General features: G+C 41.6%; 1 protein-coding gene and 1 long non-coding RNA gene across 3 annotated transcripts in view; both read right to left on the bottom strand.

Moving 5' to 3' along the window:
- The window catches only part of TMEM65 (transmembrane protein 65), a 31,872-nt gene extending 21,722 nt beyond the window's left edge, over positions 1 to 10,150 (bottom strand). The window contains exons 1-2 of one of the 2 annotated variants that reach the window (XM_054635412.2): positions 9,599 to 10,150; positions 6,667 to 6,906 (exon numbers count right to left, since the gene is read on the bottom strand). In XM_054635412.2, coding sequence (XP_054491387.1) covers positions 6,667 to 6,906; positions 9,599 to 9,917 — 559 coding nt within the window. In that variant the 5' untranslated portion in view covers positions 9,918 to 10,150. The remainder of the gene's footprint in view (positions 1 to 6,666; positions 6,907 to 9,598) is intronic. The other variant, XM_054635418.2, reaches the window with a different exon arrangement.
- Positions 10,151 to 10,764: 614 nt separating this feature from the next.
- Positions 10,765 to 12,149, bottom strand: LOC129121916 (uncharacterized). Its single transcript, XR_008534473.2, has 2 exons — positions 12,010 to 12,149; positions 10,765 to 10,916 (listed from the first exon to the last, which is right to left on the bottom strand). It is a non-coding gene; the product is annotated as an uncharacterized LOC129121916 (long non-coding RNA).
- Between the last annotated feature and the right edge of the window lie 10,136 nt (positions 12,150 to 22,285).

Below are 22,285 nucleotides of genomic sequence, written 5' to 3' on the forward strand. Positions count from 1 at the left end.
AAACACTATCAAGTGCAAATAATTTAAAAAGTTACTGTAACAATACAATAACCAGAAACTGATAATACCTAAAAGAAAAATGTAGCAGGTCAAAGTGCAGCAATTGTTGGCTCCCAGTAAGCATCTGGACCTGAGCCATGTGGCAGTACAAGTTTACATACAACAACACAACCCAAAGCACAGACACCTCTGTCCATGGCATGGACAGAATCACATAGCAGGGACTGTCTCCTAACCCTCCCCCAACATTCCCAGAATGTTTTGGGAAGCCCAGACAACAGGTCCCAGACTATCTCCAAGAAGTGAGCTTTGGGAACCTAAGGCCAGGCCGCTCTGGACACTATCTGGCTCCTCTCAGTTGAAGTTGGTCTCACTGTAAAAACCTTTTCAAACTTTTCCATTTTTCCTGAAATTAGAAAGATTTTTCAAAACTGTGTCCTTCCCCCAGGTCATGCAGGAGCCTTTCACCAGGATCACTGCCAAACAGTTAAGGCATATTTTAATGCTGGAAATGCCTAAAAGCCATGAAGTATTTTAACAGCATTAAGGAAAGGTTTTATCCCTACACACAAGCAGCAGGAGATAATAAAATAAACCACCTTCTTCTTATGGCTGCTTTAAGCCAATAGGAGAATTAATACAGAATATGATTGATCTCAAAATACAGAGTCTTAAATATGTTTCTATTTCCCCTTTCTATTATATAGAGAAAATAATGTGATTTAAAAAAAAATTACTTGTTAATATTTGCCAAAAGTATCTCAGTCGAAATAAAATTTAATAAAAACTCAAAAGATACCCAAAAATGAAGTAATATTATGAGCCCATCACATACAAAATGAAACTGGCAACTGATGCAGGAGAAAAGTAGAGCAAGTAGCAAGAATCACTATATATTATGTCTGCTAGGGAGGGTATTTTATTAACAATTAGCATATAAATATCGAAGAATCCTAAGTAAATGAACACTGGAAAAAAAAACAGCTATGGTTTCATATTCCATAGTTTTGAATGAAACATGCACTCTGCTGGGTTGAACAAAGTATTTTGTGGGCTTTGCCTGAAAATACTCCCCATGTTTCAGAGGATGCATGTGTTTCAGGCATGAGTTAGTCACATCCCAAAAATTCCATGTTCATTCACTGTTAAAGGAAGTTCTCACACACAGCAACAAAACAGAAACAAAAAGGCATGCTTTCAGAATATTTGAAATATCACTATGCTAATTTAAGGATAAAGTAGAAGGGAGGCAAAAGGCAGCTCACATATTCGTGTCTAACTTTCCCCAAAATGAGCCATTTTCGTAAAAAAATCTCAGCAACAGCACAGGGACCCAAGACAGCTTCTTTAAGTACTCTGCTTGCCTGATATATTTATTTTTCCATTTACTTGTTGTTTTTAGAAAGGATTTTTTCTGGAGATAACAGATGCCTCTGTAGTTTCATATTTAGATTGATTAAATAATAAATGAGGTTGACTTAAGCTAAGAGTTTTCAGTTGAATGAGTCAGCTTTAAATAATTTCTTTCTTAGAGAAACTGGCAGACTTCCTTTTCTTTTAATTGAGGTTACACACTGGAACCTCTGTGTTCACAGAATAAACATGATCTATTTCATTCGTGCCTGTTGCAGGGAGATCTAAATGTTTTCAATCTATCACTCTCAAGAGTTTAAGTTGCACTCTAAGTAAAAGCTGCATTGCAAGTGATCTTCTGTAAAAAGCCCTGAATCAAAAGCAGCTTTTGTACTAGACAAGAGAGTTATTGGGAGAAAGATTTTCCTTTTACCTCTAAAATGTACTATTTTACAAAAGACACAGCTGAAGAACAATGGCTTAAGAATCAGATATTTTTTTCTGATTTGTGATATAAAAGATATTTGCGCATGACACCTATTTTGTATTCATCCCATGCTTAAACACATGCAAAAGACAAAACAAATCTTAATTGAAGCAATGTTTTATTTTAATTGAAGCAATCTTATTTTACCTCTGGCAGGAAAGGGCAAAGGCAGCTAACTAAATAATTTTTTTTAATTATAGTATCATTCCTGCATTATATTTGGACATTGTAATTTAACACACATCACTTTCCAAGAAAAAAGTCTAAGGTAGCCGATACTGAGCTGCTTCAAAAAAATGAAGATTTTCATCTGGTCAAGTATTAACTAGAAACTCTTGTATAGAGCAGCAGTTTCCAAAAGACCTGTGCTTGAAACACCTTGGTCAAGTTAAGCATAGGTACCTGAAGATGTGGATCACTGAAATTCTTGAGACTGAAGGCTTTATATGAACATGAACAAAAACTGTGTACTTTTATATCTTGCAGCAATACATGCCAAATGCATCAAAACAGGCATGCAGAAGTCTGTCAAACCAGCAGCCTGCTGGCCTTATGCAATGCACATGTCAGCAAACACACTTTTCCATTTGGGGTTTTTCTACTGTACCAAATTCACTGGTCGTCTCTGGTGACTCTACCTCCGCTGCTGGTTTCTCCAGTGGTACCAGTGGTTTAGGATACCTTAAGCCTAAACGAGTTTTCAAAAGCAAAACAGCAATCAGTCATTATTTAACATCTTCCAATCAATACTGGAGCATCCGCCAGCAAGAAAAGATCCTTTATAAATATTAAGACTGGATTTCTGTGGGTTTTACATCAATTCCACTTGATTGTTCGCAGGGTTTTCTCTGCAAAAAAATAAGACAAAGTTTCTGCATTTAAGCAGACTAGAACCTGCTTTAAGTTATGTGAGCAAGTAAAATTTCAGAATATGGAAGCAAACCAAAGCACAACAGAAAAATCATGAACTTCAGAAAACATTACCTTGCTGCAGGTAGTTAAAAGGTAGACAGTTACAGCTGACATTTTCAGAAGTTTTACCATGAGTGACCATGCACCAATTTTCTTGTTTATGACATTAAACTTCAGCTCCTAAATTGCCTAACAGTCTGGATTTGAAGATCATTAAATCATCTAGTTCCAACCCCACAGGACATGTTCCACTAGACCTGGTTGCTTCAAGCCCCATCCAACCTGCACTTGTACGAAAGGGGTACTCAGAGCTCCTCTGGACAACTTATGCCAGTGTCTCACCACCCCCATAGTAAAGAATTTCTTCCTAACATCTAATTTAAACCTACCCTGCTCCACTTCAAAGCTATTCCTTCTAGTCCTATCACTAGATATCTTTGTGAAAAGTCTTCTCTGGGACACTTGCAAACCCCACTTTATGTGCTGCAATGTGCTACAAGGTATCCCCAGAGTCTTCTCTTTTTCAGGCTGAACAGTCCAAACTAACTCAGCCCAGAGAAGCAGAGGGGCAGACACTGATCTCTTGTCTGTGGCAGACTCAAAGGAAAGGCCTGAAGTTGTGTCAGGGAAGGCTGAAGTTGGATATTAGGAAAAGGTTCCACACCCAGAAGGTGGCTGGGCACTGGAACAGGCTCCCTGGGGAAGTGGTCACAGCATCAATCCTCACAGAGCTCAAGAAGCACTTGGACAATGCTCTCAGGCACATGGTGTGATTCTTGGGGGTCTCCTGTCCAAGGCCAGGACCTGGACTCCATGAATCTTGTGGGTCCCTTTAAACTCAGGATATTCTATGATTCTGTGATGCATGAGGTTCAGATATTAATGAAAATGACTAGCAGAGCCTCAGTAGCACTTTTCCTTCTTCACTCTGCCTTCATGAGAGAGCTTCAAGACTCGGGGCAGGAGGTGGGGGGTTTATTTTAAAAAAAAGTGTCAAAAGCAAAATGTAGCACATCCTTCCATCTGAAACATAGTATTTCTTTCACCAGCTAGCATTTTTTGACACAGCAGTGAGATTGGTACAGTCCTGGTGTAGGCTGCGATGGTCTGAAAGCATAAAGGAACTTGCACAGGCAGGCCTGCAAGAGTTTGTCATTTTACCAGCTTGACAGGGCACTTTAAACTTGTGAATTAGACACTTGCCAGCAGTCTGCCAGAAGACCTTTTCCTAGAATAGCAATCAAACACTAGAGTTAAAAAAATGTATTGACCTAGGTCACAGCAAGGGAGAGGGAAGTAGAGGACGTTGCTCCACACACAGCGTGGCATTCACCTGCGTGTGCTGGGCGTGAGGGAGGGAGGAACAGGGAATTGTCCCCACCGGGTGCCACGGTACCTGGCACAGCTCAACAGCATGAACAGCTCCTGTTCCCCCAGGTCAGGGGCTGAGGGCAGTGCTTACCACAAACCTCACACCTGCACTGTGAAATCACTCTTCAAACAAGGCAAGTACTTCCAGAAAGATGGAATTATGCTTTGTCGTGTTAGCACAGATTCAGTTCTAACAAAAAGAGGCACTAAAATCCAAGCAGCCCTAAACCACCACGGCAGATGAACCAGTGTGTTCATATCAGCAAGAAGCACCTGATTCATGCAACAGAGGGAAGCTTTTTCACAGGAGACTTGTTTTGAGTGCCTAAAACCCTCACTGAAATCCACTCATCTTTGATGACAGTGCATCTTTTGAATTAACTTTTCTTTGTAAAGCTGTGGAAGTAGAGGCACATAGGCTGTAACACTCCCTAAGCTATTCTAGTAAACTGGGGAGCTCATAAATTTAACACCAGAACATAAGCCAGTAAGGTTTCTTCTGACACCAAATGAGATTTCACCCAACAATACCTAAAACCTTGTGAATTCCCTGAGATTGCATTCAGCCCAGCTGAATGCAAGGAGGTGGAGCCCTTTATCTGCAAGCTACGGTTTTGGTTTTGTTTGGTTTTTTTTTAACAAAACCAAGGTGCAGTAACTTGAATTTATGAACAGTTTTCTATCAGAAGTGCCATTTTGGTCAGATTATTTATGTATCTCAGATTATTATGAATGGTATGACATCCTATGCCTTCAAAGAGAATCTAGCTAGAAACTGCATTCTCCAAAACCTGCAAATTAAATTACAAAACCAGTTGTCAAGACTTATTGCTATGGTGTTTTTGCATGTTTTCCAGGTAATACACAACCTCACCAGGCAGAGGAAGAAGAAATTCCACTCCAAAAGACCTTTCATTTAGTGATCATTTCACAAAAGTCTTCCACTTAAAATATAAAATGCAACTGGGTGCTTTCAAGGAATTGTGTTCAATAACAATGTACATACATTATATACTAAAAGCATCTATTTTATGTATTATCTATACACACATACATATGTATTTTATGTGTATTTACAGAAAGATAGGAAAACAGGAATTGTTTTCACATCTTTGCAACAAAAGATGGGAAAATAAAGGATTCTTTCACTGTCAAGACCTGAGATTTCTTAAGAGGCCCTAGATAATCGCTGTGTTAGTAATATTAATGAAAAGTAGTTAGATCTGGGCTCAAGAATATTGCAAAGCAACACAAAAAAGACCAACAGTACCCTAGGAAGCAATAAAGACACAGCAGAAATGCCAAGTTTAGTATTTCTTACTTAAAGTCAAACCCTTTAGTATTTCCCTGCCTCATTACCAGGCTTGCTGCACTTCTTGCTTACAAGTGCACCTTTCATGAATCATCTCATACCATACACTGGAAACCAAAGGTAGAAACCCTAAATACTACAAGCTCCTTAAGAAAGAAGTTCCATCTTCTTCCTAACTCCACTTTTGTCAATGGAATATTGCTATAGAAGGTCAGAAGCATGAAATCATTCTCCATATTTTCTGGAAGATTTTACACTTTCATCTCCATCATGCAAGAAAGAAACAAGAGAAATCTGATTATCTGAAGCCAACAAAACTAAGCCTTGTTTATGGGACACTACTTCTAGTAACAGAAAGCAGGACTACATTACATTTGAAATCAACCAGCCTACTTGCTACTTCAGTGTTCCTGTAACCATGAAAATAGAAATATACAAATTACTTGTATTCAATTCCACATCTATCATCTCTATCTGGTGTGGCTGGATGTGGCTGACATTCTTACAAGAAACACAAGCTAAAATTTAAAATCTTTGTTTCAAAGCTCTTCCTGGGAAAATGGGACCCTTTATTCATGTTTCCAAGGCTCAAAAGTGGAAAAAACCAAAAAACAAAAACAAAAACACCAAAAAAAAAAAACCACAAAAACAACAACAAAAAAAAACCACACACACAAAAAAACACTTAAACACTTCAATGCAGAGGGAAAACTAAATCCAGATGAGAAAGGATCTGCAGCTGTCTTCAGAAAGAACAGCTCAGTGATGTTTTGACTAAATTTTAAGATAGTAAGATACAGATTATAGTCTAAATTGGGAGAGTTTTCAAAATATTTTCTGAGAACTATTCTATCAAGGTTCAGTTTCACAGTCTTCCCCCCAGCTTCTACTACGCAAAATGCATCTATGAATTCAAACTCAGGCTTTCAGCTCTCAGCCATCACATTCTCACAGACAGAGTTCTGTCTTCTGAAGCACTACAACAAACAGCAGAATTTCAGTCAGTGTTTATTCATAAGCTAGGCTGCTTAGCCGACCTCTAGTGCCCAGTGTCTGGAAGCTCCATGACCGTGCTGGTAATACAGGTGACAAGGTGATGGCAGGCAGGAACATACTCACAAACCTCTCCCCACCTGCAGTTTTCGTGACTACAGCATAAACAGATGTTTTAAGTTTCAAAAATGCTTCAGAGACTCACCTAACTTACAGGTACCAGCTACAGCTCACCTACCTGAGGACTGTCCTTGAGCGTAGCAGCCGCAGCAAAGGATGGGTTTCCCCGCAGCCTCTGCCATTAGCGGAGGCCACAGATAGTGTGTCCTGTCATATTTCCTGCTAGGGCAATTAGCTGCTGGAACTGCTTCCTTCTGGTGGTAGGCCTGGGAACGGGCTGAGGAACTTGCCCCATTTGGTTCTTGATGTGCCCAGGTCTCCCCATATTGCTGACAGCCTCCCCTAGCTGATATGGGGTCTGTTAGGGCACAGAAGAGGTAGTGAAGGAAGAAGGTCAAAACTTAACCCAATAAGGACTGTGTTAAGAAGGGTATGGAGTAACACCTCCCTTTCCATAAAGAATTATGAAAAGATCACAGGCACAAAATAAGCTTAAGCAGAGTAGCAAAACTACACAAGCATTTCATGATCAAGGAGAGACTGATTTTTCAGACTCAATCAGAACATGGGAATTTATGCAAGCAGTAAAGAAGAGAATTTGAAGGCTGCGTCTGGATCACTTTCATTGGAAATCAACACAAAAGTACAACCAGGGACCTCGGCTAAAGAATCAGCTGCTGGGAGCTACAGCATGCTGCCAGCAAATGAGACAATTGATAACATCGCTAAAACAGTATTGTCTTGACTGAACTCATGATTTGTAAAGATCAAAAGTGACACAAGTCAATCAGAGAAAGTACCTAGAAAGCAAGGCACAAATAGCTCTCCCCTCATCTGCTACTCACAACCTGTGTACCTATTCAGGTCATTGCTTCACAGTCACCATTTCAACAGCAGGAAAGAGCAATCATACAAAATATTTCTAAACATAATGAAGCATTTTAAATACAGAATACAAACACCTAGCTCAGAAAAGTCTCTAATTGTCTTTCAAGTGTAGCCCTTCTATCCACCTTGTCTTCTTCTGGCACTCCACAGCATTGACAGTGATTATACATATCCAACACCTCTCTGCCCTTCTTCACACAAAATATGAATTCTTTCAATAATTCTCTACAAAAACAGCTATGGGCAATAAATTCAAAATAGGGTTTTTCTCCAATTTCTATTTAACAGACTTACTAGAAGCCCTTTACAGTTATGATTTTTCTTTTTTCATAACACATGAAGAAACAGAATTTCTTATAGGTAAAAGCTGACAGCTGTTACCATGCGGCAGTCTGGTAAAAATATCCCATGAAGAGAGCTGCCTAAAGGAAAAGGTTATCTACAAAAAATGTCTTATCAAACCAGATGGGCAGATCAAGAATCTGACTCCAAGAATGAGGTCTGATGGCACTACAACACTTTATGCAGCTCTTACTTATGAGACTACTAAGCCCACAACTGAGATTTTGCTGAAATAATCTCTCCAGCAAGATTACTGATTACTGATTAGTTTCAGGCACAAGTGAACTGCAATTTCCACTACTGGAATAAACTTAAAACCAACTAATAAACTCCCATGCAGTAAAATGTCTAAATGCAAAGTGATGCTATTGTTACTTTGCTTCTACATCCTGAATCATCAGAAAATCACAGTATTTTACAGAACAGACTTTCACATTGTAACTAACAGCATCTGAGCATCAAGATATTAAATACGACCATCTGTTGATTTTCATCTGTATAAAAGTTGAGACACTATACTGAAATTTTAAAGTCTCCTTTTGATATCCACCACACAATCCTCCAGGTACACAGTTCCGTTCTATTTAACCGGAGCAGTAACTGAGGAGACAGAAACTCACACAAAAACCTCATGGCAAGAATCCTTCAGATGCTTAGAAGGATTTATTTGGGAAGAGCATTAGTTGTTAGTATTCAAAAGTTAGTGTCCACTTACAGTTCAAAGCATTCTACCCTCTGCGTTGTAAAACAAAACTGATTCACTGTCTGCAAAACAGAAGCGCTGCTGCTCCCAAGATCAGGCGTTTAAGCGAACTACTCCCACTCTGACTAGAAACACTAGTGTTTATACGCAAGTATGCTACAAACAAAACCAAAGTGATACCTGGAAGGGTTCTGTCTCTTCACAAAAGCAACACTTTTACAGCTGACCCTTAGACCTGCTCTCTGCCCACCCAAATTTTCTTCCAGATATCTACAGAGGAGCCACAAGACACAGAAATGCCCTTTCCAAGGGCACGCTACTATCATAGTCACAAAGAGGCCTAGATCAAATGCACACTGATCTCTTAAGTACCCGCTATCATCTTCGCTGCAATAGGGATTGTAAATTACAGCTGAGGATCAGAACTAGAAGTAAGGAGGCTGTAATTAAGAGGATTTGGTTTTGTCAGGTTTTGATTTGTTTAAGGAACAGTGTCAAGTTGGCATGAACAGTTGGATCAGACGAGAAAAATCACTGTAAGTTTCTTTAATTGGCGTTGCATAGCCCTGTATTCAGAGGTACATCAGTAAACCTTCCCAGCACATACACACCCTCCCGAATGAGAACCGACACTTCCAAGAGCGCCGGCAGCTCTCCGGGCAGGGAAGTGTAACTCATGAATGAGCTCCCAGAGCAGCAGCAGCCCGGCGTCTCTTAAGAGGTCTGAAATCAATTTACTGCTGCCCTGGTGTCAGGGATTTTATGAGACACACTTTGCTACTCCCATTCCGAAAAATGGCCACCCGTGGCTCTCTGAAACACCCGGTGAGAATGACAGACCCACCGAGGATTTGGCATATTGGGCCGATTTAGCCAAGTTCCAGAGGTGCTGCGGATGCTTCTGGAAACTAAATTTCAGGTCGTGTGCCTCATTTATACCCAATTACGCGAACACACAGGGGTGAGCGCTTCTCGATGCCTCCTTCTGCTGGAGTTTCCTACCCGCCCGAAGGAGTCGCTTGGGCGAGGGCGGGAGCACCCCCAAACTTCGGAGGCTCAGCCCCCGCTCCGGCCCGGCCCTCCCACCCCAGCCGGGCTCGGGTGGGTCGCGGCTCACCTTGGGCGATGGCGATGGACTCGAAGCGGTGGAGCTCCCGCAGCAGGCAGCTCCGCTCGGTGGAGTGCAGGCTGTAGATGAAGTCGCGGGCCCCCTGCGCTGTGTTCAGCGCCTCCATCGGCTCCTTCTTGGGGTGAGTGCCGAGCGCCCGCGACCCCCGCGGGAGGAGCAGCCCCTCGGCGCCGCCCCGCAGGCAGCTCAGGCGGCGGCGGCAGCAGCACCGCGGGCCCCGCAGCGAGCCCAGGCAGGACGAGGGGACGGCGGCGGGGCCCCCCGGCCGCCCCAGCAGCAGCGCCGCCCGGCCGAGCCACGCCGACATGGAGCCGGGGAAGGGCGCGGCGCTCGGGCCGCCAGAACCGCCCGCGGCCGAGTCGCCCGGGCCGCGCTCCCGCGGCTGCTCCGCCGGTGGGGCCGGGCGGTCCGCGCCAGGCACCGCCCCGCCGAGCTCCCGCCAGCAGCGGCGGCAGCGCCGCCCCGCCCCGCCCCGGACCGGCCCCAGCCCCAGCCCCAGCCCCGCTCCCTCCGCTCGGGGAGCCTCGGCCGCAGGGCGGGGCGGAGGGGCCCGAGGGGCGGCCCCGCGCAGGCGCCCGCCCGGCCGCGCTGAGGGGAGCGGGGCGGCAGCGCCCGGGGACCTCCGAGCGCCGGCCGGGGCAGCGCTCCTTGCTTCCAAAGGCTTCCCTCGCACCCACGGCTGAGTGCCCGGAGCTCACAGGGCTTCTCGCAGAGCCGGGCTCCAGCAGCTTAGCAGGGCAACACAAATGAGGTTTCGCTTGTCTTTCCCGTTTTCCAGGCCCTTGCCTTAGAGTACTGTGGTGTTGCATCATCCAGTTTTAGGTGAAGTCCACTTCGCTTGCATATAGCGGTTGCATTCTTTTAAATTAATTGGCAGGCATTCTACCTGACACACCCGGAACAGTTATTAAAAATAAAAAACAAAACAAACCCAAACCAAACACATTAAGGACGGAATTTATATCTTGAGGGAGAAGAGGCTGCTTTGAAATGAGGTTCTCAGGTTTGGTTTTAAACCTCTCTTAGTTTCACTGCTACAAATAACACCCATGTGGGTTAATCCACAATTGTTCACTGTTTTGTCAAAACACTGTATTCAAATGGTGTTAGATATTGTAATTAAACTGCAAAGAACCTAGACAACCACAAGGGACTCACATATTTTATGCCTCGTTCATTTAATACGAAGGTGACTCCAGAAGGCACTCAGAATTTACTGCTGTATCTCCAGCTCTTTAACACCAAAGGTAGCAGACCATTGATGTCCATCCAGGTGGTTTCTTCAGCCAGGGGGATCTGCTGCCTACTTGGAGGAAGGCAAAAAGAAAGTTTTAACTTTGTATGAAAAGGCAGCATTTTCTTTCCATTTCCATGGCTGCAGAGTTAACATATGGTATAAGGACAAAGATCTCATGATAAGCAGAGGTGCCTTACTTAGAATATGCATTCAAAACTATGGGTGTTTACATATACTACGTGTACAGTACAGAGGGAGGAGAAAGTGAGTGCAGGAATGTAGAAAATAAGTTGTAAAGGCCTGGAATATAATATTTTAATTCTCACCCTGTCAGTGAAATAGCAGAGATAGATGAGTATAGGCTACTATTTTCATTTAAGTGCATTTTCCCCATGCATCTAATAGAGCCTGCCTCTGAGAGGAGAGATTTTATTCAATTATGTCTCTCTATATACTCCTGACCCAGAGCCACTAAGCCTTTGATGGTGTTCAGACCTGTGCTTATCTTTCCAATTGTTTCATTGTAAAAGTGGAATCTTCTGCTACTCTTTGGGGGAAATATGGAAATCAGTAATAGTTTTCAATCCCAGAGAACTGTAACAGCAATATTCATAATTCTGTTCAAAAATGCTGTTAAAATTTTGGTAACCAGATCGCTTTTACAGTAAAAACGCATGCTTCCACATGGAAAGGCAGGACATGCAATGGGGCTACAAACACCTGAAAAAATGTCACATGAAAATAAGGAAAAACCAAACTTTCCAGAGGCCAAGCCTTTGCTACTTCAATTTGATGTATTTCTGATTGTGTTATATATTACATATGATTTTACATTCACACAGCTGGATTGCACCACACTACAGACAGAGCAAATCAGGAACACTGGCCTCTGGCAAGACAAGAGACTTTATCTCTTTCCCACCACTGCAGCCCTTGTCACACTGCTTAGGTATTACAAAAAGGGACTGCATCTGGATTATTTGTCAAGTGTTTTGACAAGACTCAAAACACTGCAGGTCTTTTCAGACACTGAAGGACAATGAGCAGGGAGTTTCTAGTGTAGCCTTTAGGTATTTGCAGGATAGGAATATTCACTCTATAGAGAGGTGCAAGGACATTATTTAAGTAGACAATATACTGTTATGAAAATAAAAGTAATTACTTGTGTGTCAGGACAGATATCAGGGTTTAGCAGACAGTAAATTCTTCTGTGGCCATCAGCTGTGGTTTACACCTTTCCAAGCCTTTAAAATGCATTGAACAAATTGGAAAAAAAATGGCATTGGAGGGACTATTCTGCAAGGACAGGAAATTACCTAAATAACCTAATAAGTTTTTTCCATATTTTTTTATTGGAGCTTTTATTTTGTGAAAAAGAGAAATTGAAACCATTGGGTGAACTGACACTTTAATTAATCAGACTGTCTACTTAACTCTGTTCAGTGGGTGGTGTACAGTAACTTTCATTAGTCCCTGCCACTCCAGCAGAGCTTGAGAACCTGCTGAAATTCATATTTCTCACAATGTTCTGAAAAATGCAGAAGTTTCCCTGTATTTTTTTAGGGTTTTTGCTGGCAGCCTAATTTTCTCCTAATATGATTTATGTTATGAGTGACCAAATTAATAGAGATGGCTTATACACCAACTGACAGAACTAGAAGGAAATTGTTAAAAATATTACACAGAAAGATGGATAAGTTCAGCCTTAAAAACTGGAAGGCAGTTTATGTAGAAAGCAGCAGAAAAATGCCAACCATCTTTAAGAGAATTCTGCATGGGCTTCTAGGGACTGCAGAGCTGACACACAAGTCTTTTTGTGGATAGTGGCAGGAAATATTTTGCAGCCCTCATCCTATATAAACAATGGATGTATAATATGATATAATTATATTCTTATGTGGTCAAGTAATAGAATATTAATGAAGGAACTTTCTATTAAGGATGATTTCCCTTCCCAGTGTAAAGGTGAATATTGTTAGCTAAGGTGAGACCAAGATTTAAAGGTTGATAATTGATAACATAAATTGCAACTACACATAGTTTGTGTTTTACTAGTTAAGTACTATATTTTTATCTAAAGTACTGTATTTTGACCTATGCAGGTCAAAATTCCTAGTAACTTGCAGATAAATAGCCCCAGAGAGTACAAGCTACTTTTATTTTGCCTCACATTTCTGAAAAACAAGTGGCTCCTCTGGTCCTGCTAGCACAGCTAGGGGCTGACCCTATAGTCCTTTGTGTGCTGGCAGGTGGAAGAATCCACAGAGTGTGAAACACAGCTGCTCACTCAAAAAAGGAGCCCTGAAATATATTCACCATTTGCTAAAATTAAAAATTCTATCTGCAGTCTAAAATATTAATGTGAGACAAATATAGGAGGTTAAATTACCATTGATTACTGAAATAGTGCAAAAAAATTAGTAAGATCTTATCATGTAGGAATAAAAGAAGAATTTGTACTAGTCTTGGAATAATAATCATAGAATCACAGAATATCTTTGGTTGAAGGGACCTGAAAGACATCTCATGTCCCAGTCCCATGTCATGGGCAGGGATGTCATTTACTACACCAGGCTGCTCCAGGCCCCTTCCACCCTGGCACTGAACACTTCCAGGGACAGGGCATCCATAATTTCTCTGGGCATCTTGTTCCAGTGCCCCACCACTTTCTGAGTAAAGAGCTCCTTCCTGGCATCTGATCTAAATCTTTCCTCTTTTAAGAGTTTAAAACCATTGCCCCTTTTCCTATCATGATCTGCCTGTGTAAAAAGTTGCTCTCCCAGCTTAAGAACTTAAAGGAGATCGAGTGCAGCCAGAGGATCTTTCTCACCATCACCACTTCCCTCCTTGTAGAGCTTTGTACAATCATGTGCATTATAATATTGATAAACACTTATAAATGATTTAAAGACAATTTTTGGCTTAGACTCTACTGGCTTTGTCAGGGACAGAGTTAAAGTTCTTTGCAGTAACCAATGTGGGGCTGTGTTTGGGATTTGTGCTGAAAACTGTTGATAACACAGGGATGTTTTAGTTACTGCTGAACAGTGCTTGCACGGGGTCAAGATCTTTTCTGCTCTTCATCTTTCTCATGTAAATTATTCCATGCTTTCAATGTTCAGGAAGCAGAAGGCACAATGTGAGGTTTGAACAAACCTGAAGATCATGGTAGACAATCACTGTTGTAAGCTCCCTCTGGAATGCTGTGCCTGAAAGGGATAGTGAGTTTTTCTGAATTATAAACACGGGGTTTTCAAATACAAGATGTGAAGTTACACATATTCTGCCTTTCAGGGTAAATGTTTTCAGAATACTGTATTCAGCTATAGTGTCCTCAGTCTGGGATAAATTGCATACAGTTAAAAAAATATTGGGAAAATTAGTAAAGGTGTGGAAAAATGTTGGTTGATAAGACACTTCAAAGATCAATTTATTTACTTTATTAATTGGAAGTTTGTGAGTTTAACATAAACATAGTCTCTAGGACACTTGCTTTATAAAACAGCATTTTCATCACGCAATAGAATTACACAGTACAGTCACAGCCACCCATGTATATTGATGTATGGCAAATCTTGGAGCCAGCACTAATTAGAATTAGAGTTTTATTTAAGCAGTTAAAATAATAACAACTGGAACAACTTTCCGAAGGGTAATTTTCTACAGGATGGGATCTGCTTCATATAATAATTAAGTCTTATCTTAGTCAAGCTCTTAGCTCTGCTTAGAAAATCTCTTAGTTCTTCTTTTGACTTTGAAGAGCCAAATATAGGTGTTTACTGTAATTCCTCCCACAATTAAAATATATGGTTCACAACATTTCTTCAAATGAGTCCTGGAGCTTTTCACACTAATGGAAAATTTTGCCCTTTGTTCTCCAGTATTTTTGTTCTACTTGAAAAAGATAAAGATCAGTACATCCTTTGAGATAAAAAAAAAGATTGTGTTTACAAATTGGTTAAGGTGAGAGCACTGAACTGTTTGAGTTTGTTAACTGCATTAAAATGTGTCGGGGAATGTATGAAAGAAGAGAAATCTTCCAAAAGAGGATCAGGAATGTCAGAGGAAAGCAACACATATAGCTTACATTTATTGAGCTAACTTAGCTATTTTCTATTACATCTCTCCCAAGAAAGGACTGGGTGGTCCAAAATGTTCTCTGGTAATTTCTGCTGTACAGAGGTTCTCCAACACCAGTGTAAAGCTGTGACTGTCATCAGGGGGTACTTGCAGGTGTGTAAGATTGATTTTTGGGTGTATAAAAATGCTGAGCAGGGCGTGGGGTGGCTGATGTGCTGTGAGGAGTGAGCAGCTCCTGCCCTGCTCTGCCAGCTGAACACGTGGATGCCGCAGAGCAGCTTTGCCCAGCACCTGCATCTGGCTGCTGAGTCCTGGGGGGGTGTGTCACACCAAGGATATGACACCATTGCCTTCCTCTGAAACATGACAGGAAGATAAAGGTCTCAAGGCCTTACAACAAGCTGGGTTAGGGCCTTGGAGCCTCCACCACTTTGCAGGGTAAAATGGATGAGATGACCTGTAGTGACCCATCTTGGTAATGTTTTGCTGTGTCTGAGGCTGCTGCTCCCTCGTGCTTTATAGAACATCACCGTCACCATTATCCACACTGCCCCTTGATCCTGTTTACTTCTAATGAACAAAGCTAATTAGTCACAGGAGATGAGAATTAAATACCACCAAATGGGCAGCCCAAGCTGCTGTTCAGCCTATTTACACATTCAATGAAAGAGGTCATGAGCAAAAGCTTTGTTACATCCCCCCAGAGATTTTCAGGCAGTTTGACATCACACATTTCTCTGTTTTCCTTGCTTTTCCTTTACATGAGCCTCTTACTTTCTTTGGCTCTCTCACCTTCTACTCTAGAAGTCTTCCACCCACACTACCCTGTTACCATACTCAGCCTGGCTGTGCCTGATCCATTACTTTAGAAGGGCCCATGGCTACTTTTTAGAGGCTTTCCCTGGTCCAGTTGCTACTTGCTGGTCCCCTCTTTTTTCCAGAAGTAACCATGACAACTTGTGTTGAAGCCTTCAGTGCAATTTTCAATCTCCATTCCCTAATTTCTTGGTAATTACATTGCTGTTTGAAGCTGCCTTGTTATACAAAAGCAAATATGATTATACACAGTGATAATGTGATGGCCCCTGTCAATAACTGTAAAATTTCATAGCCTAAACTCTTTTATGAAAATTCAATTTTAAAAATCACATGAGTTCTATGAATACAAGTTAGGATGCCAATTAATTAACTGATTGTATCACCTAGATGGTTTTAAAGAAGGAAATAAACAGGAGTGAGGTACCAAAAAAATCCAATGTCTTACTGTATACTTCTTTGTATCCTCACTGTCTGGAAGCTTGAGGGTCATCTAAAATCAGTGAATTAACTCTTTCCTGAACAAGGTCACATGTGCATATCCCCTCAAATAAAAAAAAAAAATACTAATACTCAGAATATATTAGAATCCACATTTAGATGTTTCCTGTTAAATAGCTGCTGTGCAGATTTAACTGCTGGATTAATTCATTCTGAGAGTGGCAATGAATATTTAATTACTGTCTGTTTAAATCTCAGACAACTTCCTCTGTTTCAGTGAGATCATCAAAAGTTCTATTGCCTACAAGATTTATTTAATTGTTTGTAGAGGATATATAAATCTGTGTAAAATAAGGAGATATATGATGACAGAAAGATGAGAAAATTAGCAGAAACAGGTGGTGTGTAAGATCATGATGATAGTTTGCACTAATATTTCATTCAGAAATGGGAAGAAAAAGCTATAGGCAGTTCATAATAACTACAGAGATATAACAATCTCTAAATGTGCAAGTGACTGTGAGATGCTAAATCCACCATTAAATCAAATAGTGTTTTAACTTGTTTTATGTCATGGTGATTTTGTTTTTAATCATCCACTTTATTTCTGTATGGATTAATAAAGATCAAAATTTTGAAAGTCTTGTTTGCCATATCCTTTAGCAAAATGAAAGTAACTTCCTAAGGATATGAGTTACAAGGTAGAGAACTTTTACAGTAACTGGCCACTCACAGCAAAGAATTGGAATATGCATGTTATGCCTGCTTGACTGACTCCTGTGCAGGTAAATAATGATGAGTTACTCCAGCCAACTGTTCCTAGTATTGTATTCAATAATAATATCAAATTGGATATGAGAAGAGGCAAAGAATTTGTTCATAAAGAGAAACTTCACCCCAGAAAACCAGATGCAAATGTGAAATAGATCAGTAATGACCAGAAGCCACTGCTTTGCAGTGTCTGGGGCAGCACAACACCCTGAGCTCCTTCCTGAACAGCAGCATTTTGTGTCAAACTAGAAACAACCTGAATTGTCAGGGGCAGCTGGCTGGGTACAAGGCACAGCCTGAAGTTCTGCTTCACTGTCACTGAGGGTTCACTGCTGGCAGCCCCTGGAGTGCTTGCTGTACCAGGGGGGTGAACAGAGCAGTAGCACATGGAAAGAGGTCTTGCCTTGGCACTAAATTCCAAATGGCCCAGTGAAGCCCATCCCCAGCTGTTACAGGTAAGGAATGACTATTACACGTATATTACAATATTAGCATGTATTCTGTGTATATGTGATGTTTTAGTACTTTAGATGATAATTGTGATACATTTCAGTATATTTTTAAAGCATACTAAAGAAAGAACCTGATTTCCTTCCCAAATTTTGAATGCACAGCCTTATCCAGGAGACCTGGACAAGCAGCTGACAGAAGGAATTCTCCCAATCTCACAGGCAGGGGCAGAAAACTGTCAATATTCATTGCAACAAAATATGAGGTTCTGGGAACTGTATCTTGGCTCCATTCCCTGTGTTCTCTTGATGTCCTCACCCCTTGTTTTCTGGGCTATTTCTGGGAGAATTTTTATAAAACAAGATGCAAGGCATGAAATTTGTCCTTTTGAAAGCCCGTAAGAAATTGTTCTGAAGCTAAAGAAGAATCAGAACAAGATGAGACGTTTAGGAGAATGGTTATCAAAATTAAATGTGGAAAGGTTGGAAAAGAGAATGAACATTATGAGTCAGGAGTGAAGCAAACTCTAGTTATGAGCCACTTTCTGTGGAAAGCAGGTTATTCCATACCTACCTGCTGTGGGTTTCTTGCATTTGTTCAAAGGTCAGGTAGCAATCACTGTCAGAGGTCAGATTTGTGAACTAGAGGGACAACAGGCTGCATGAACAATGTCAGAACCAATGCTTCTGGATTCTCTCACACCCTTAGCCATTTCTTTGGAAGATGTTATAGTGGATAACAAACAAACAGTCCTGTTCATAAAGGAGAATGCTTGCTGCCACTGTATCTCACTTGTGAAATTCAGGGATTTACCTTGCTTTTAAACTGCTTATTATAAACTTGGATTTTCCAGCACCTTCATAACCCATGGAGGAATGTAGTGCTGAAATACTTTGACCCATATTCTCTCAGAGCAGTGCCACTGTTAAGAGTGGCTGAATTGTTCATTGCTCTGATCTTTTTAAATAAAACAAAGGACAGATCAGTCTTGCATCCATTCATTACTTACACAGCAGGCCATTATTGCACTCTTGTTTTTCTCTTTTGCTCTACGTCCACAGGAAAGTGTCCTAGAATTACTGTCTTTACATATAGGGGATGAATAAATGTACAAAATTTGCATTTGGGCTTTAAAGGTGCTACAACAACTGAAAATATATTGATTTATATACCAGTTTCCTCGGATACTTTAATGCTATAGAGGAATTCTTTTCAAGATGATTTTTCTTCTGAAAGAAATAACAGATGGAGAGGGAATAAATTGCCTTTTTGGGGATTTGTGTATTATATAGATATTTGTATTTGATAAACAAACAGAGGATTTTAAGTGCAACACCAAACTTTTAGGTGCCTGGAGGTAAAGAGGCTCAGTGGAGCTATGACACTTCTATCACCCTATAGTAGAGGAAATGTATTTGAATATGTGTATAGAGGCTTTGCCCCAGAGGTCCCGGTTGCCCTTGATGGGCTGCAGCTGCGATGTCCTTAATTGGGCTGCAGCTGTAACTGATGACCGGGATAAAAGAGGGCGGGTAAGCCAGTCAGGGAGAGCCTTGGAGGAGCTCTGACCTGAGAGAGAACAGCATGCAGCAAAAGGAGTCTGTGAAGATCTGCAGCCATGAGAATACATCAGAGAGGTATGGACTTTAGAAATCTAATAACAACAATATGGGACTCTAGAAATAATAGAAGAACAACATCACCCAGTGTAATGCTCCATAACCATTCAGTTTATAGTCTAGTTTAACAACAAAGTGAACTGCAAGTTTATATTTCTATTTTGATTTGTTTATTTGCCTTATCCCGCTGTCTTTTTATATGCCTGTACAAATACAAGAAATAAAGATCTTATGTTAAAAAAACTTTTCCCCCACCAATGCTTCTCAATATCTAAGACTGCTTGCTCATAGGAAGGACAGAGTCTGTCCTGCCTGCTTTCTACACAACTGTGTAATCCAAGAAGCTATTGATTTTATTTTATTACTCTGCTTCAGTACTGCCTCACCTCAGTGATCTCTGCCAGGCATGTGTCTCTTGCATTTCAGCTCTGCGCTGCCTCACCTCTTACAACCTGCAGCCTACGTGATCTGGAGCAGCAGCACAAATGTTTACAGTTTTGACCCTGTGTCATGCTTGTATATTTTCTATCAGTCTCCTTAGTCTGGCTCATCTGCAGTTTTCCTTCTGGGCTTTACTGCCTGAACTTCAGGTTTCCATGGACTAAAAAGAGAGAGTAGAGCCATCAGCTCATATTTGCACACCTAGCTTTGCAGTTAACCATGGTAGCATCTAAGTGCAGGTGTCTGTGCAGAGGTATCTGATCTCCAGTATTGGTAGGGAGGGATGTGGAAGACAATTCACTCGATTTAGCTTAGAGGCTTGTCCAGTGAGGAGCTTAACCACCCTCTACTGGTGCCTGGGCATCTGCACAGACTGCAAGGGGAACTGGGAGTGACTATGACTTAAATGCTTAACTTCCAGATGCATAAGCTTTAGCAGGAGGGCTTACTCAGAAACACCTTTAAAGCACAGCTACTACTTGTCCTCACATGCTACTTTGCTTTTATTGACTCTGCTTTTTCTACTGCAGATCCTGGATAGGTTTAAAATCCTATCAGCAGAGTGCTTGCTCTTCAGGAAATAAAACCAAAGGACAAGAGGACATGAGCTCAATGCATGGACTCTCAGCTGGTTGGCTGATTTGTGCAGAACAAGGAAACCTGCATCTTCTATGAGATGTGTCAGAAGGTAAATCCCACAGTCCAGAATAACTTCATCCATATTTATCCCATTCTTTTACACCCTCTACTCTCAAATTATTCTGGAATATAAACTGGTCTTGCCAGTACAAATTATCACCTGAACAACAACCGGTATTTTCTCAAAACTATGTATTTTGGAAAGAAAAGGAAACAAATAGTCTCTGCACATGAACTGCAACTGAGGGAGAAGAAACTACTTTTCTAGAAGTTTCTAGTGATGAAGCACCAGAGGAGCAATTTGTTGATATCAAGCATTGCTATTTTCTGTTGTATTGCCACTCACAAATGTGATTTTTAAGTGGTTTACAAAATTATTGCTGTGGAGGGCTCCAAAGCACGTTGTGTTTGACAAATATAGGTGGTAATTAGACACAGTGTTAAGGACTGGAGGCAAATGTTCCTCTGTAGATGTACTGGGGATATGGTGTCCTCCAGAGAAGCAGCCTCCAATGCAGATTGCAATGCCACTTAAAAGTACAAGTGGAATCATGACCACAAGTTTTGCTCTTGGCATTGCTACAAGCCAAGTAAAGGATTACTTACATAGCAGTGGTTATACCAGTCATTGCAACACAATTTTTCCTGATTTCTGTCCCTCCCAATGCAAGATAGTTGCGTGATTATATATAAAAAAAACCCCAAACTCTTCAAAATGTGTGACAAAAAACACATTGTGTCCTTACTTGTGTTCTTAGTGTATTTTACCTCTTCCTCTTTGCAGTTCTATGAGCGTACTGTACTCACTTTTAAGTAAATACTTCCCAAGGCACAGAAACAAATGAACTTGTGATTTGAAGCTTTGCAGTTTAACATCGCACATAACCCATAAAACAAAGATATGAGATGATTTTTTTAGAAAATGCAATCTGAGCTCTAGTAATAGAAAAGGTCGTTTTTTGTTAAATTGACAGTGTATATCAGACACCACAAAATGCATGTGAAAGAGTTTCAGAACAGAAGAATGTTACTTTCCCTGCAGCTGTCCAGCCAGAGAAAAGCATCCCAGCTGGCTCGCCAGCACAGTGAGCAGCACAGGGGGGCACTTAACCCGATAGCCGTGCTTCAGGTCAGCGCCTCAGGTGAACGCCCAGCGTTACGGCTGAAGATGCTGCCAGATGCAGGACGAGACTGGTAAGTGGCTGCGGTCAGCAGGGAAAGAAGAGGGCGCTCTCCAGTCGGGGCAAAGCCCAGATTTATTGAAGGTCCTATGGAGGCCAGCAACCAAAGAGACCGAAAGAAGGATTACACGAGGTTATAAAGGGTGTGGGAGGCAGGGGTGGAACCAAGTTGGGAGCAAATAGGAATCCAGGGGGGAGTGGGGTACACGGAATTGACATACAGAAAAGACCAATGAAAGTAACTTGAGGGAGGGTCCCCGGCCCCTGATCCAATCACTCCGAGCCCTAGACAGAAGTTTCTGGAGAAAAAGGTGGTGGCAGGGAGTGACTGGCAGGGCACCGGGGTGGGGTTGAGGAAAGGATACATTCGGTTACTAGGGAAACTGGGGTGGAGTGTAAAAAGATACAATGGTCACTATAACAACTGGGGTGACAGGCAGTAACTGGGAGGGGAGGGAGAACCAGGGCAGAACCATTTTAACCTAGAGAGGGAATGGAACAAACCAACACAATACAACATCTCCCCCTTTTTTGTTTAAAAAGAAAAACAACTGACGGTCTAAACAGAAGTAAACTGAACTTGGTTTTCGTGCTCGAAGTCCGAGTATTCATCTCCAAACCAGGGGTGGCTCGGGGTGGCAGAACCCCATTGATCTTCTGAGGCTTCTGCTTCCTCCAACTGTCCATCCTCAGAAGCCACCACCTGGTTAATGTCCAGGGTAGGAACCATCCTACCCAGCAACTGCTTGATTAATTTCCAAATGATAGAACGCGTTCTATTGAAGCTACAACTAAAATGACAATAACCAAAAGTATTGTCTTTAAAATCGACCCCACCCAACCGGAAAGGCCCCGTCCTGAAAAGATGTCCCCCAGCCAGTCTGACGTCTCTTGCTTGATGTCATGCACTAGGTCTTGCATCTTTTTGATAGAAGCTCTCGCGTCCTCGGCCTTGGATAACAAGTTCAAGCAGCAGAGGCCCTCGAACTCCTCACACCAA

Source organism: Agelaius phoeniceus, chromosome 1 (assembly GCF_051311805.1).
Source record: "Agelaius phoeniceus isolate bAgePho1 chromosome 1, bAgePho1.hap1, whole genome shotgun sequence".
In the NCBI taxonomy this organism is placed as follows: domain Eukaryota; kingdom Metazoa; phylum Chordata; class Aves; order Passeriformes; family Icteridae; genus Agelaius; species Agelaius phoeniceus.